The sequence below is a fragment of the Oreochromis aureus genome, linkage group 16 (genome assembly GCF_013358895.1).
Source record: "Oreochromis aureus strain Israel breed Guangdong linkage group 16, ZZ_aureus, whole genome shotgun sequence".
Classification (NCBI taxonomy): domain Eukaryota; kingdom Metazoa; phylum Chordata; class Actinopteri; order Cichliformes; family Cichlidae; genus Oreochromis; species Oreochromis aureus.
In genome coordinates this window covers 30,258,071-30,272,709 of record NC_052957.1, presented here as the reverse complement: position 1 = coordinate 30,272,709, position 14,639 = coordinate 30,258,071, and the positions used below count along the sequence as shown (strand labels likewise).

General features: G+C 40.2%; 1 protein-coding gene across 1 annotated transcript; it reads left to right on the top strand.

The window, feature by feature from the left end:
* The first annotated feature begins 9,468 nt into the window (after positions 1–9,468).
* Positions 9,469–11,170, top strand: LOC116326983 (ADP-ribosylation factor-like protein 4C). Its single transcript, XM_031748436.2, has one exon. It carries the CDS (start codon positions 9,949–9,951, stop codon positions 10,525–10,527), a length of 579 nt encoding a protein of 192 aa, XP_031604296.1. The 5' UTR covers positions 9,469–9,948; the 3' UTR covers positions 10,528–11,170.
* Positions 11,171–14,639: the final 3,469 nt, after the last annotated feature.

The following is a 14,639-nucleotide window of genomic DNA, read 5'->3' as shown; positions in this document are numbered from 1 at the left end:
CCACACTCACTGACAGCAGCACCTTATCTTAGGAGAACATTTTGCCACATCAAAGCCACAAAATTGCTAAGGAATGGCTCAAAGAGCACAATAAAGAGCCCAGATCTTAAAACTCTCCATTGTTCAGGAACAATACTCAGAGGCCCTAGCCTTTAATCAGTAAAATCTAACATTCAATTCAGCTTTAATTATCTAGTGCCAAATCACAACAACAGTCGCTTCAAATCACTTTACATTGTAAGGTAAAAATCCCTGATAAAAGTTTACATTTTTTGGTGATTTTATTTTTTCTTGTAAAACATTATGTAATGCATTCATAAATAAACATACCATCTTCCCCTCCTTACACAGAGAAAATCCACTTACAGCAGGAGACAGGAGGTAATTGGCTTTAAAGCCCACATACCAACAGCTCTAAAGCTCACTCTGGACCCAGCTATTCAATACAAAAAGCTTTAAAAACCCATGCACACACAGTTAATCGTCCAAAATCTATGTGCTCTATGCGCTCGTTCAAAGGCTGTCCAGTCTTTGTCGGCCTGATTCTGGCCCTCGTACTTTATGTTTGACACCTCTGCCCTATGAGCAAGCCCTAGGTGACAGTGGGAAAGACAATCTACCTTTTCACAGGAAGAATAGAGGACAGACTGAAATGAGGGGAGTGAAACAAAAACACTCAGTGCATCATGGGAAGCTCCCGCAGCCTACAATTTAAGGAGAAATTAGGGTCACCTGATCTAGCCCTAACTATATGTCCTATCAGAACACGAAGTTTTAAGCCTAATCTTAAAAGTACACTGTTAAAAACAAAATCCTAGAAAAACAGTAATATTCTGGCAGCTGGGGCGCCAAAATAATACCAATAAATAACAGAAAATAACTTTCTCATAAAAATACGGTTATTTTCAGTAATGACAATACAGTTTGTTGCCCCAATTTTACATGGGATTTTGCCTTTTTCAAGTGCTTTTAAACATTAAATTAGGAACATGTTAATGTGATTAAACAATGAAATTACCTATAAACAAGGTCAATGAATGTGGCAATATGAATAATAATACGTAAATGTACAGAAATATACAGTTAACAGTTGGTTTAAATAATAATGGATTGCACGCCCTGGGACAGAGGCGAGGCTGCCATATCGCACCATCGGCCCCTCACCAGTAGGTGGTAGGTAGGTGAAGTGTCTTGACCAAGGACACGACGACCGAGAGTGTCCGAGCTGGGGCTCGAACCGGCAACCTTCTGATTACAAGGCGAACTGCCAACTCTTGAGCCACGATCGCCCTAAATAGCAATAATAGTAATAATTATTTGATGTTAAAAAAGTTTATAAGAATCATTTCATATCTTTTTCCATAGCATTACATTTGAATTTAACAGTTCAATCTTTCAAATAACGGACAAATATTTGTGAAATCATGATACATTTGTGAATGTATTTTAACAATCTAAATATGCATATGTACAGACAGATACATTTAAAAAACAAGAAAATTATGTTTTATTACATTACAGTGATTTTACGTTAATCTACATTTGAAATGTGAAATCACAGTCTATTTATGTAATGATATTCTAATGATATTCTAGATTCTAGTAAAATACTTTTATATTAGGACTTTTTCTTACAGTGTAGAGAGTATCAAATAGCACAGGACAACCCCAGAGGTCATGTGGACCTGCAGAGTCATAATCAGGTGTTTTTGTTTATCTGAACCCTGCGTTAAAAAACAGGCAGAAATAACAGATGACAGGCAAATTCAAAGTCAGATATCTTCTTACTGCAGCCTCTTTCCTCTAAACATAATGGAGCTCAGTTTTGAGCACTCTCTCAAACTGCTTAAAGCAAAGCCCTAAGGAAACCCTTCATCTCATTTCAGCCCAGTCCCAATTTCAAATGCTCTGTTTTTTTCTCTTCCCACATTGATCTTTATTTGTCTGAAATAAACAGCTCATGAGATAACAGTGAGATTCAGGGGGAAAAAATGATTGCTTTATAAATGACCAGACACAAAATGAGAAATCGGTTACATTCCCTCTGAACTGCGTATTTTATTTCTGCTGTATTCTCAAATAAAAAAAGATGATTTATTTCTTCGGAGACTGAGAAAGGGCTGTTACGAGCAGCAGAACTTTCCTCTGGGTAGAGAGAGAGAGAGGAAAAACAACACTCAACTTCTAACAAAAGCACTCGAGTTGAGATGTGAAGCATGAAAGTCGAATTCAGGCCCTCTCTCCACTTTCTCTGTCTTTTTATCTGAATGGCTGCTAGAGTCCAGATGCTCTCTTCAGGGAGGTGAACCCGTCTTGTCGGCTTCCATTATTCCATTCTGCTGGAGGCACATTTGATATCGAGAGCTTCTGGCTTTATCTCCCCACAGCAGGTTGAAGGAGCTGCTAATACAAAGCTCACTTGTTTCACATGTTGGGTAACACAAGACATGCGGTGCACCTTGCAGCTACAGCAGCAATCAACCTGCTCCACCGACAACCTCCTACAGTTTACAATGTTTCCATTCAGCTGGAAAACAACATGCAGCACCACTTCTGGATATAAAAAGCCTTACCTATGAATAATGAACATTTTCTGCTTGGGTCTTTAAAAAAATTGGCAAGATGATCCACACTGTAAAAATTTGATTCATTTAAGGTGCTAAATTTAAAAGGCAAACATTAGGATTTCTGATCCTGCTTCGCTGGGAAACTCAGTTATGTTTTGTAAGAAAATGATCACAAATACTTTTAAGTAGTCTAACTATAACTTCTCAAAGTAAGTACCGTGGCTACTGCTGTTTTGTTGGAACCATTACTCATTACATCGTGTGTTTATGGAGCCTCATATTCTTAGAATGTTATCGCTCTGTTAATGTTACTACATATAATCTCTGTAGTAACATTAACAGAGCTACCCAGTTTGCTCACAAGGTTACAGCTTTGCTAGTCAAAATTAAAACAGATTAAATATACAAGCCAGTATGACAGAACATGTGTAATATTTTAGCTAACATATTAGGAAATAAGGTTAGATGGAGGCAGATGAATGTGCTGTGCTGACCCTTAAAGGGAGTACTTAAAAGAAGAAGAACCCACTGTTTTTCATTTCAAACTGGGAACTTCACATACCCACTCTGGATTGCGTTATATTAATGGAGAAGTGCACCAACAGCAGATGGTGCACCAACACACTATGGGAATATATACTGTGATATCACGTTTCGCTTATTAATATCTGAATAGTGTATGAAGCAAATGTAGTTAATTACAAAAAATGTTACGTTTCATTAAAGTGGGAAAAATATTTAAGTCGGCAAAGTAGAAATGTTCAACATTTTTTTCGCTAGTACAACTTTTTTTAACTGCTGTTTGGTGAGCTGTGACTGGCCTAGGAGGTGCAAAGAGCTAACTATTCTCAGAGTTTCGTTTTACAGTGGAGAGTTTCACTGAATTTAAAAGGGAGCTCAAATCATACACATGAGTGTAGAGACATTTCCTGATATGCTCCTTTGGCAGAGCTTTGAATAAAACCTGACATGCCCACGAGTCATTTAGCACGATTTCACAGTCAAACACCTCTCTTACATCAGTCATCTTTTATGGCAGCTGCAGTCCGATTGTCTACAGCCTTTCTGACAAAACTGGACAAAGAAGAAACGTTTCAAACTTCAGCGTCATTAAAAATGGCTGGAAGTGATAGCCAGAGCCTTTGAAGCTGATCTGACATGTTTTACCATGTCTTCATGGACATGGTTCCTGTTTCATGTTTGTCCTTGAGAAAAAGTCCAACATTCATTTTATCTTTATTATTCTTTCATAAGTTTGTTACTACGCGTCTGTTTGCAAAATTACATTTCACAGTGATAGTTATGACTGCGAGGCAGCTCCACATCATTCATTTGAAAACATTCATTCTCTCAATGCTGTTTCTACCCATGTGACCCACTTTGAGCCTTTTATGCGAATGTTTAATATCCTCTCGCAAATCAAAGTTATGTCTAGTAGAAACACAAGCATCAAATTAACATAACTCTGCGGAGCTGTAGCTGGTCTGCAGGAGAATTTTGACACACCCATGAAACACTAGATAAACATACCAACATAGATACAAAGTAACCCATCAACAGATTAGAAAACTCCCACTGAGAACATGAAAGCGCTTCTGAAAAACATTTCTAATGAAGTGAATAAATCATGATTTTTAACATTTGGTGCATACACATGTGGGCCCTTTGGATGAAAACCCCCTTTTATTTAGAAACAAGTAAGTATATGCTATAAATTTCAATGTGATCGATAGATTTCTGTCAGGTTCAGCTGAGAGTGTGAAAGGCAGCTGGCTCAGAGAGAGTCTACTGAATAAAATCATGTCTGGAAACAGAAACAAAATGAGAGAAGTCCAGCTAGCTTAGTTGGCTATAAGAGTTCAACCCACAATACCAACTTACTGCTTCACTGTCATTTATACTATACTGGAGCTTTCTACAACAATATTTAAAGAAAAACATTTTAACACAACAGCTATTTAGAAACAATTTGATTTAATGTATTTTATTAGGTTTTACTTAGATTTTAGATTTTAATATTTGTAAATTTTTAATATCTTTGATATCTATCTAACACAAATATATATATGTGTGTGTGTGTGTGTGTGTGTGTGTGTGTGTGTGTGTGTGTGTGTGTGTGTGTGTGTGTGTGTGTGTGTGTATCAGATAAAGATGTGTATTTTGTGCCTTTAGTTTAAAAGAATAGAAACAATGTAGGTGTATTATCTGTATGTAAACACTAACAATGGTCAGTGCTTCTGCACAGCAGGGTGACTTTGTTTTCTTATGTGTGGGTGCTGGTTTAATGGCTCCACTGTGCTCCAGTGAAGATAACGATATCCAGCAACAGAAGAGCAGATATATCCTGATTGTCATTTCAGCTTTTTGAGACGCAGCAAAATAGAGTTTATTTACCTCCAGTATACTCCTGGTAATAATGTCCCAGGAAATAAATCAGGCTTCAGGGAACACATGCAGTCAGCAGAGGGCTCTTCCACATACAGTAAAATGACAAAGCTTGTGTGTGAGCTTTGTGTATGTGTGAGTAGTGTGTGTGCATTTAGAGAGAAGAGGAGAGGTGGAGGGCGGAGCGCTTCTCCTGCAGGTATCCTCTCTGGAATACAAAATGAAGGGGCTGGAAAACGTGTATGCACATGTTCCCTGGCTCTTCTAACATTTAACGTCCGTTTCCTGGAACTGTGTGGTATGTGTGTGTCCGTGTTTTGAGGCATCTTCATTCAAAACTGCTGGTATGGGCAGATTATGAGTACCCTGGGCAAGAGGACACTTTATTTTGGTGACTTTTAAATATGAACTATTTACTCTTCCACAATTATTAAGTCGCTCTGACCACCAGAGCCTCTCTGACCTATGACAAGTTTACCCATTCTGTAGTCTAGCTATGTTACATTCAGGCTCATAAATTGGGGAAAATGTACTAAAATAAAGATTAGGCAACATTTTACTTGATATTCATGTCACATCTCTTGAGTCACGTGAATATGTTTCATATAAAATAAAAATATATGACAGCTGACTATAGAAGGAAACCCCTTCACAAGTTTTATTGTTGGACTTTGCCATCTAGTGGATGAAGTTTGTACTGCACATTGTTATAAAATAGTATATTGTAAAAAATAGGGATTCTGTTTCTTTTAGGATTTTTTTTAACTACATGTTAGGCATATTGGTATACATATAGATTTATCAGAGAACCTTTTTGCTACAGCATGTTTACACAGCCTATTACAGGCGTGTACACATATGAGTTACAGTAAGAAAAGCTACAGGTCTTACATAGGTGCTCAGATTCTATTAAAAATGGGATGACTGACAGTCTTCTTCAGCTTAATGAAGAAAAAACAGAGGTCCTTGTTTGTGTCCCCTGACAGATTTGTGCCAAAGGTAATGGACACTGTAGGCCCTCCTTTGCCACATTTACTAAATCTTCTATCAGAAACCTTTGGAGGTAACTTTATAAACAGCTTTCCTTTTAGATGATCATGTTAAATCTCTGGCTCACTCTTGCTTTTTTCTCTTAACACATCTGTTAAGAGTGTGTGTAACACATATCACACTCTGAATTAGAAATTGTTGTTCATGCCTTTATTTCATCTCGTCTGGATTACTGTAATTCCTTGTTCACTTGCCTCTGAAGTTGTTCAGAACGAAAATGCAAGACTTTTAACAAAGTCTTCTAAGTACTCTCATGTCACACCCTTGAACATCCAGACGCAGGTCGTTGAGGTCTTGTGATCAGGGTGTGTATCTTACAAGGCTGAAAATTAAGGAGGACAGAGGTTTTGTCCAGATTCTGGAACTTTCTCCATTTGAGCCTGAGATCTGTGGAGCACATAGTGAAAAACTCATCTTTTAAAACTTGTTTTTATGTAATAATTGCAATAATAATTGTAATAATTCTCCTTTAGAATTTCTTGTTGTAGAGCACTTTGTGATATTTCTTGAAAGATGCTATGTCAATAACACTGATGTGATAAGGTACTGTAAATCAAGGGAGCAGCTGAAAATTGTTGTTAAGATGTAACGGGGTGGGCAGGGTTTTGTCCACAGGGGGGAAACAGTTTTTGGAGAGCAGTGTCAGTGTTTTGTTGCGCATGGCCCAGTTCGGTAAATAAAGAAATGACTGTGAGGTCGACATAGTCTCCGTGGTTCCTTATTGCACAGGATATCACCAATGTTTGGGGTTTTTTTTTTGTTGTTGTTTTTTTTTTTTTGCACTATAGTGACACTCCTTACCACACGGTGGCGGTAATGCACCATGGGCCACATATGTGTCTGCCTGACTGCCGGGACACAAAGCAGGGTAGCCAACATACATACAAGTGGCCAGCGTCATTGCATTTATACTTGTGCTGGTGCATTATGTGTTAAGTACCTTGTGGTACAGTGCTTTATAAATGCTATATAACAATAGTTGTAGTGGTTACATTTCTAAGAGGTGCACGTCAGGTTACGCCCCCCTGAGACCTTACAATGTAACGTAGGTTACAGGAGGGGTTTCTGGTGTTCTGGCAAAAATTGACTGTGGGAAAACTAGTGAGAGATGTGTCACGAATTAATGACTTAGCCAAGTCAGGAATTTTAGTCTAAAAGAAGTTAATTAATAGAACTCTGCACAGGAATGAACTGTGAGGTTCCTGACCAAGAAAATCTCAATTTCTACAGAAGAGAGACCTTCAAGCCAGACTGAAGTATGGTAAGGACAACCCGGAGAAAGATTACTTATACTGGAAGTTCAGCTAAAAGTAGAGCTTACTGGTCACACTGCTTATATTTGGAAAAAGCAAGGAGAGGAGTACAACCCAAAGAACACCGTCCCTACACTAAAGCACGGTGTAGGGAGTATTACAGCAAGATATCACAGCAAAGCTTGTAATAGACATGCCGGTCCACTGTGTCCATTTCATGCTTTGCCTCTCAAAAACCTTAAATGTAATTTGCAGTAGGCTGCAGTAACAGCAGAGGGAGATACTTTATTTCAAACCAGGAAGGTGTTAAAACAAACATTATTAACATATTTACACATATGCACATATTAGCACATATTAGCCTTAATTGCTTATGGTGATTAAAGAATCTCCATTTCATGCTTTGAAGAAGCAAAGTGGGAAATGGACACAGTGGACCGACATGTCTATTACACACTTTGCTGTGATCCTGAGTTGAGTATTATGCTGTGAGGATTCTTCAGTGTGTCTGGAACTGGGAATCTGGTCAAGGTGGAAGGATCATGAAGAGGACTATGTGAAGATTTTAAAAGAAAACCTCAAGCAGTCAGCAGCAATACATTGCTCCTGGTGAAGAACTACCTCCAGAAGACCAAAGGGAACGTTATTGACTGGCCTGCACAAACCTCTACATCACAGAAGGAGGGTCTGGAGGGGTCAGTGATGAACATGAGGTTAGGCAGAAATCAAACTGCACCCACGAAACCAGGGAGACTGAAAGCAATAACATTTGTTATAATACTTTTGTTGATGTTGAGTGATAATGGCATTAAATGTCAGGTCATTAAGTGTAAATATGCAATACTTCAATTTATGATTTTGTCATTTTAAGTAAACAAACAAACAAACAAAAAACTAGGACCCTATGTTATTTCATGTGATTCAGGGACTTTTGATTTTTTTTTCTCTCTTTTACAAAGTACATGTAAACTGGATGGACCAACTAGGTATCCTCAATAGTTTGAACAGTTGGTTCACTGTTTCAGAACTAACTGATGAAAACCCCATTGCTCATCCTGAACATGAGGTTTGACTGGTGTGTTGAAAATATCATTTTCTCTGAAACCATGGCACAGATCCTTCAAAGGAGGGTCAAAGTCATTTCAAACCGATGTGCATAACAGCAAACAGCACAGCTCGTTTGTGCTCATGCCCTTAACCCAAAGGTACAAGTACAAATGATCATAAAAGGGCTTCCTGTGAGCAGTCTAGTTCTGTAAGTGACACACAGAGGTGAACAAGGTGTCTGTGTGAGTAAGACTTCCTCCTTTTAGGGTGGAGCCTAATGGAAGGCAGTGTTTGAGACCAGGTGTAAGAAAATGTGTTTTTATTCTGTTTTCTGAAAGCAATGCAGCAGACTATAACTATGTTCACTCGCTTACATCTCTGATGTCATGGATCATCATCAAATTTCAATAAATGAACAGATAACAGATTAATAACTACTGTTGTATTGTTTATTTTTTCCAGATCACGTTTAAAGAAGACATTTTTAATGTCAGTGAGACTTTTTAGCTGGACAAATAAATAAATTATATATAAAAGTGACCGTTCCAAAAACTTCTACCAGCTTCTACTTTGTGATAGGAATGCTGTTTGTGGCTCAAAATGACTTGTATGGAGTATGATTCACATATTATAGACCAACAAGTCGTTTACACGAGCAATGGATAGATCGAGATAGAAATAGATATAGAATATAAATAGAAATAGATCGAGCAATTTATACGGGCAACCTTTATTATTTATTTATTTATTTTACACAACAGGAAATCTTTATTAACCCACGTGAGACCGAAAGATTTCCTTTCAGCGTTTGCGTGCCTCCTGTGTTTCACCAGAAGGTGGCGCACCTGACTATGACTGTTTGCATGCGATTACTAAACTACACCCAGTTTCTTTAACATGCTAACACCGTTGATCTGCACACCTTCCTGTTTCATTCCATCCATTTCTGCCTGTTTGTGTTTCTTCCGGTCAGCTTGATAATCAAATAAAAGAAAGCTTCATGCAAAAACACTCCTCCATGGCTCTATGAACGCTGCCTGTGCATGTTTGTCAGTTGTGGCTCTCGCGTGTCTATAGTAACCCGATCGCCGCAGAGGCTCGCCCTCTCATTGGCGCATGTCCCGGCTGGGTGGAGCGTAGCGGGGTGCTTTTGATTTGTCCGCCTCACACAGCCTCACAACAGCACGGCCACGGAGAGCGTTGCGGGTGTAGGAGAGTGTGCTTCCGGAGTGAGTGAAGGAAGCGGTGGATGTTATTTTCTCTCGCACAGGTGTGGACCGCGGAGCTGTTTGTGCGCAATTTCCAGAGAGATCGTTGACCCGGTGAGGAGCAGAGAGCTGTTCGGTGTCATCCTTGTTGTCTCCGGCTCTGGAGTATTCTTACAGCGCAGCTTTCCTTCGTCGCCAAATGGATGCGAGTGTGTGAGGAGAATACTAATGATCGGAGCTCTGCGTCCTCTGTTGCTGCTGCTGAGGGCCACAGCAGAGCTCATCAGTCATCCACAGCGCGCCGGGGCTTCTCCGCTCTCCACTCTCCCAACCTAAGGATTTTTTTTTACCCGTGAAGTGGAAGGCTCTGAGCTTTAGGACAGTTTTCTTCCCCTTGAATCGGGAGATAAAACCAGCAGCTGCAGAATAAATGCCATAATGGGCAACAGCGTTTCCAGCATCTCTGCCTTCCAGTCTCTTCACATCGTCATGCTGGGCTTGGACTCTGCTGGGAAGACCACGGTTCTTTACAGACTTAAATTTAATGAATTTGTCAACACGGTCCCCACGATCGGCTTCAACACGGAGAAGATCAAGCTGAGCAACTGCACTGCGAAGGGCATCAGTTGTCATTTCTGGGACGTGGGGGGGCAGGAGAAGCTGAGGCCCCTGTGGAAGTCCTACAGCCGCTGCACTGACGGAATCATATACGTCGTGGACTCGGTAGATGTGGACAGGTTGGAGGAGGCCAAGACTGAACTGCACAAAGTCACCAAGTTTGCGGAGAACCAGGGCACGCCGCTGCTGGTCATCGCCAACAAGCAGGACCTGCCCAAATCCCTCCCGGTGGCGGATATCGAGAAGCAGCTGGCACTGCACGAGCTCACCCCCTCCACCACTTACCACATCCAACCTGCCTGCGCTATAATAGGCGAGGGGCTTCACGAGGGCATGGACAAGCTGTATGAGATGATTCTGAAAAGAAGGAAATCCTTAAAGCAGAAAAAGAAGCGGTAACAGCCGCTGGACATTACTGCAAGGAGTCCGGGTTTTACCAGTATTGCCCTTAACAGTGACTTTTCTTTTTTCATTTTTGGAATAAAGCTGTTCAGCCACTGAAGTCCTGCTCAGATGCTTTTGCGGGCAAGAGTATGCAGGACAGAAAACACACCAGGATAACCAAAATCAAGACAGGAAACTTGACTGGGCTGTTTGGAGATGCAGCAGAGAGAGAGAGGAACAGATAAACGGGCTGGCCCATTTATCTGTGGCTTTATCTCAGACTTTGAACCCACTTTAACTGAAGCTTTGGCTCACCCTGGACTCTTTTTTTTATTATTATTATTTCCACCCACAGGACATCTTTGTGGAAACGAGTTTGATTTTGCACGTGGCTCGGGTCACTCATGCCCCCTGCTCTTTTTGTCTTGAACACAGACATCTGTAGGATCAAGGTTTGATCTTGACTGCTTTTGGAGCATTGAAGTAGCCTTTCCTCTGCGTGGTGGACAGAGGACAGAGTCCACTACTTTGCACTTTTCATTTGCTAACAGACAGTAGAGAACTACACTGTATTATTAGAGGAGCAGTTTCAGGTGATTCATGTACTAAGAAGCCAAAATTGAAGTATTTTTTGTATATTAAAAAGATTTTAAATCAATGTTTTGGGTCACGTTCTTCATTTACACACTGCTGAGAAGTAGAGGTGATGTGGAGGTTACAGTGGCAGCAGGATGTGTGGTGGGGGAAAAAAGGCTGGCATGACTGCTGACAGTAAGGCAGAGATAGTGATTTCTTCATCAAGATACCATCACAGGTGTGGGTCAAAGATAAGTTCGGGGTCACAGAGTTCAGGCAGAAGCTAATAACGGCCTGAGCTCAGATCTTTGTTTTAATGATCTGCACATGAAATAAATGTTTGGAGCAAAGCCGGAACTCATTTGTGAAATTTATGGATCTGCATTGCGGTGCTCTGTTTACAGCAGCAAGCAGTGATCAAATTGGGCTAATGCGCCCAAGGACAGTATAGATTTCTGTCCCAAATATTTCACATCACTCTGTAACTAATGTGGGCATTTATCTTGTAGTTTATTTAAATATTTCCTCATCATACAAGTCACAAATTGTGGGTGGATGTGAGGTATTTGGGCTAAACTGAAAGTAACTGTTTATATAACTGATTAATCTGCTCATTATAAAAATACTTAGCTCATAAAACGTCAGAAATAGTGAAAATGCACATGTGTTACATCAACTCCACCACAGTCAAAGAAATATGTTCATATATGTTTAATTCTTCTGGATATATCTAATAGCTGCTGTAGAAAAACTCATGTTTGAAAACCTGTGATCGGTAACCGGAAGTACTGAGTGTAAAGAAGAGCAGAGCACACAGGAGAAGAGGTGGTTTTTGCAGAGAAATGTTCTGAAGACCAGGCCACCTTTTTACAGTGCTGTGCACTGTGATGCAAAGAGATGCATGAATCATGTAAACAAACCTTAAGAAAGATATGAGGGGCTTCAGTTTCAAACTGGAAACCATTGCGATAAACTAGACAAGTATGTAAGTGAGTGAGTGTACTTGTAAAGTAGTCTCACCAGCAGCAGCTCTATATATGATGATATTTTCACTTGAGTAAAATATCTGAATCCACCGTGAGTCAATCTTGTGTGTTTGGAGGTTTTCTGTTCGTTTTGTGTGAGTAAATTACTCCAAAGTTAATCATCTTCCATCTCTGCAGAGCAAGAACTTCATTACTAAATAAGGCAGAAGCAAACCGATGACTCTGTGAGAATAATGAGAAAACGTGCTAATATTCTTTGTATCGCATGCTTTTTCACTTTAAACACAAAACACATGTCGTACCTGAATCTGTCCTAGCTGCATGGTAGCTTCTAAATGCATCACACTTTGCATTGACTGTGTTCTTGTTATGTTTTAAGCAGCAGCATTTCCAGGACCAAAAACAAGACAGGGAGGGTTCATAAGAGAGCAGAATGTTTGATCAGAAATCCATACAGGGTAGGAAACTGGTGTCGAAAACACTGGATACAGTTTTAAGACTCATTTGAAGCCCTGTGTTATAACACTGATAGTACTGCATCAAAAATGGTGCCGATGAAGAGTTTAAATGCTGTTTTGTACTGACTAACTATTTTACTCTGTGTTAGATGATAAACGTTCTAATCCTAAATCTTCAAATAATTCTGGGCAGCTTTAAGAACAATAATGCATATGCATGCTTTATGCATGCTCCAGCCGATCCAAGAGAGAAGGACAACCGCTGCCCAGGCGAAAACCTGTAGTGATCCCATATGTGTCAGGAGTATCGGAACAGTTGAGACGCATTTTTTCTAAACACCGGGTCTCTGTGGCGTTAAAACCCCAAAATACGCTGCGCCAAAAACTGGTCCACCCCAAGAATCGGGTCCCCCGACACAAACAGAGTAACATAGTGTACGCTGTTAAGTGCCAGGAGGATTGCCAGGATTTATATATCGGGGAAACCAAACAAACCAAACAACCTCTAGCGAAGCGGATGGCACAACACAGAAGAGCTACCTCGTCAGGCCAGGACTCTGCAGTTTATTTACACCTACAGGCCAGTGGACACTCTTTCAATGATGAGGATGTACACATCCTGGACAGGGAAGAACGCTGGTTTGAGCGCTGGAGTCAAGGAGGCCATTTACGTGAAGAGGAAAGACCATCTCTGAATCGAGGAGGGGCCTAAGGGTACATCTTTCACCATCTTACAATGCTGTGATTGCAGCCATTCCCCAACTCTCTGTGAATGGTACTCATGGCCATTGATCAGTGTTCTTTGATCAGTGGGTTTTGGTCAGTGATTGTTGATCAATGGTCATGGGAATTTGCATAATTATGATTAAGGAACTGACCTCACAGCCCATTGTTCCTTCATTGGGCTGGTTTCAGTCATTATGCAAATGTACTGTTTATAAGGTTTGGGGAAACCTGCAGTCAGCTGAGACTGAAGAAGTCACTTGGATGAGTGACAAAACGTTTCTCCCACAAAACGCTACGTCCAGATGAACAGATTCAACTTTTGGAGATGCATGCTTTATATTTCTTTTTAAGTGCATTAGAGTATATTAATATTTGGAAATCTGCAAAATTTGGAGTATGAAGGATAATATTTGCTTCCAAAATACTGTGGACTGCAAGTAGAAAGTATAACGTTTAATCATTGTTGAAATACCTAAAGTACATTCAAACTGTGTTTTGGAAAGTAGTGTGTGCAGAGGTGTGTGTGTGTGTTAGCTTGTAATAAATATTTGACATAATCTATCAAGATACAGTGCAGTCCTGGACCAGGGAAACACTATAGATTTAACAGCAATAATTACAGACATTGTGATTCACTGTGATGGATTCTCTAACACAAGCTGAAATGGAAAACCCTTAAACTACAGGCAGCCTTTGAACAGCCTCAGGGACACAGAGGTTTTAGAGTGAATGAGCCAAAAACATCCCAAAAACACTCGTTGAGCCTAACAGGACATTTTACTGTACAGATTTTTCCAGTTAAAACTGGAGGAACTGAATCTGTAGTTCAGGGGTCCCCCATCCCAGTCTGCGAGGGCCGGTGTCCTGCAGGTTTTAGATGTGTCCTTGATCCATCACAGCTGATTTAAATGGATAAATTACCTTCTCAACATGTCTTGAAGTTCTCCAGAGGCCTGGTAATGAACTAATCATGTGATTCAGGTGTGTTGACCCAGGGTGAGATCTAAAACCTGCAGGGACACCGGCCCTCGCAGACTGGGATGGGGGATCCCTGCTGTAGTTGATGTAGACTTACATCCATCCTTTGATTGCCTGATAATATGAATCAACATCTAAACGATTTAGTGACTTTTTCTTTTTTGTGTGAGATTTCTGCTTTCTTTTAATTCCATTCTGGGCCCAAAGAAACTACCCAGAATGTAGTAAGTAGCCCAGATCACCTCTGAGTACAAAGATGTTATGTAAAATACATTTTGTATTGTATTCACTGACTGTTAGGTTCTTCTAAAGGTCTTACACTCATCTTCTAGCAGATTTGAAACATCATCCAAAGCGAGACCATCCAACCAGGATTACATGTTTTGGGATTTTTAAAAAAATT

Coding starts and splice junctions, on each gene's coding strand:
- LOC116326983 (XM_031748436.2), top strand. CDS start 9,949: ATGGGCAACAGCGTTTCCAGCATCTCTGCCTTCCAGTCTCTTCACATC.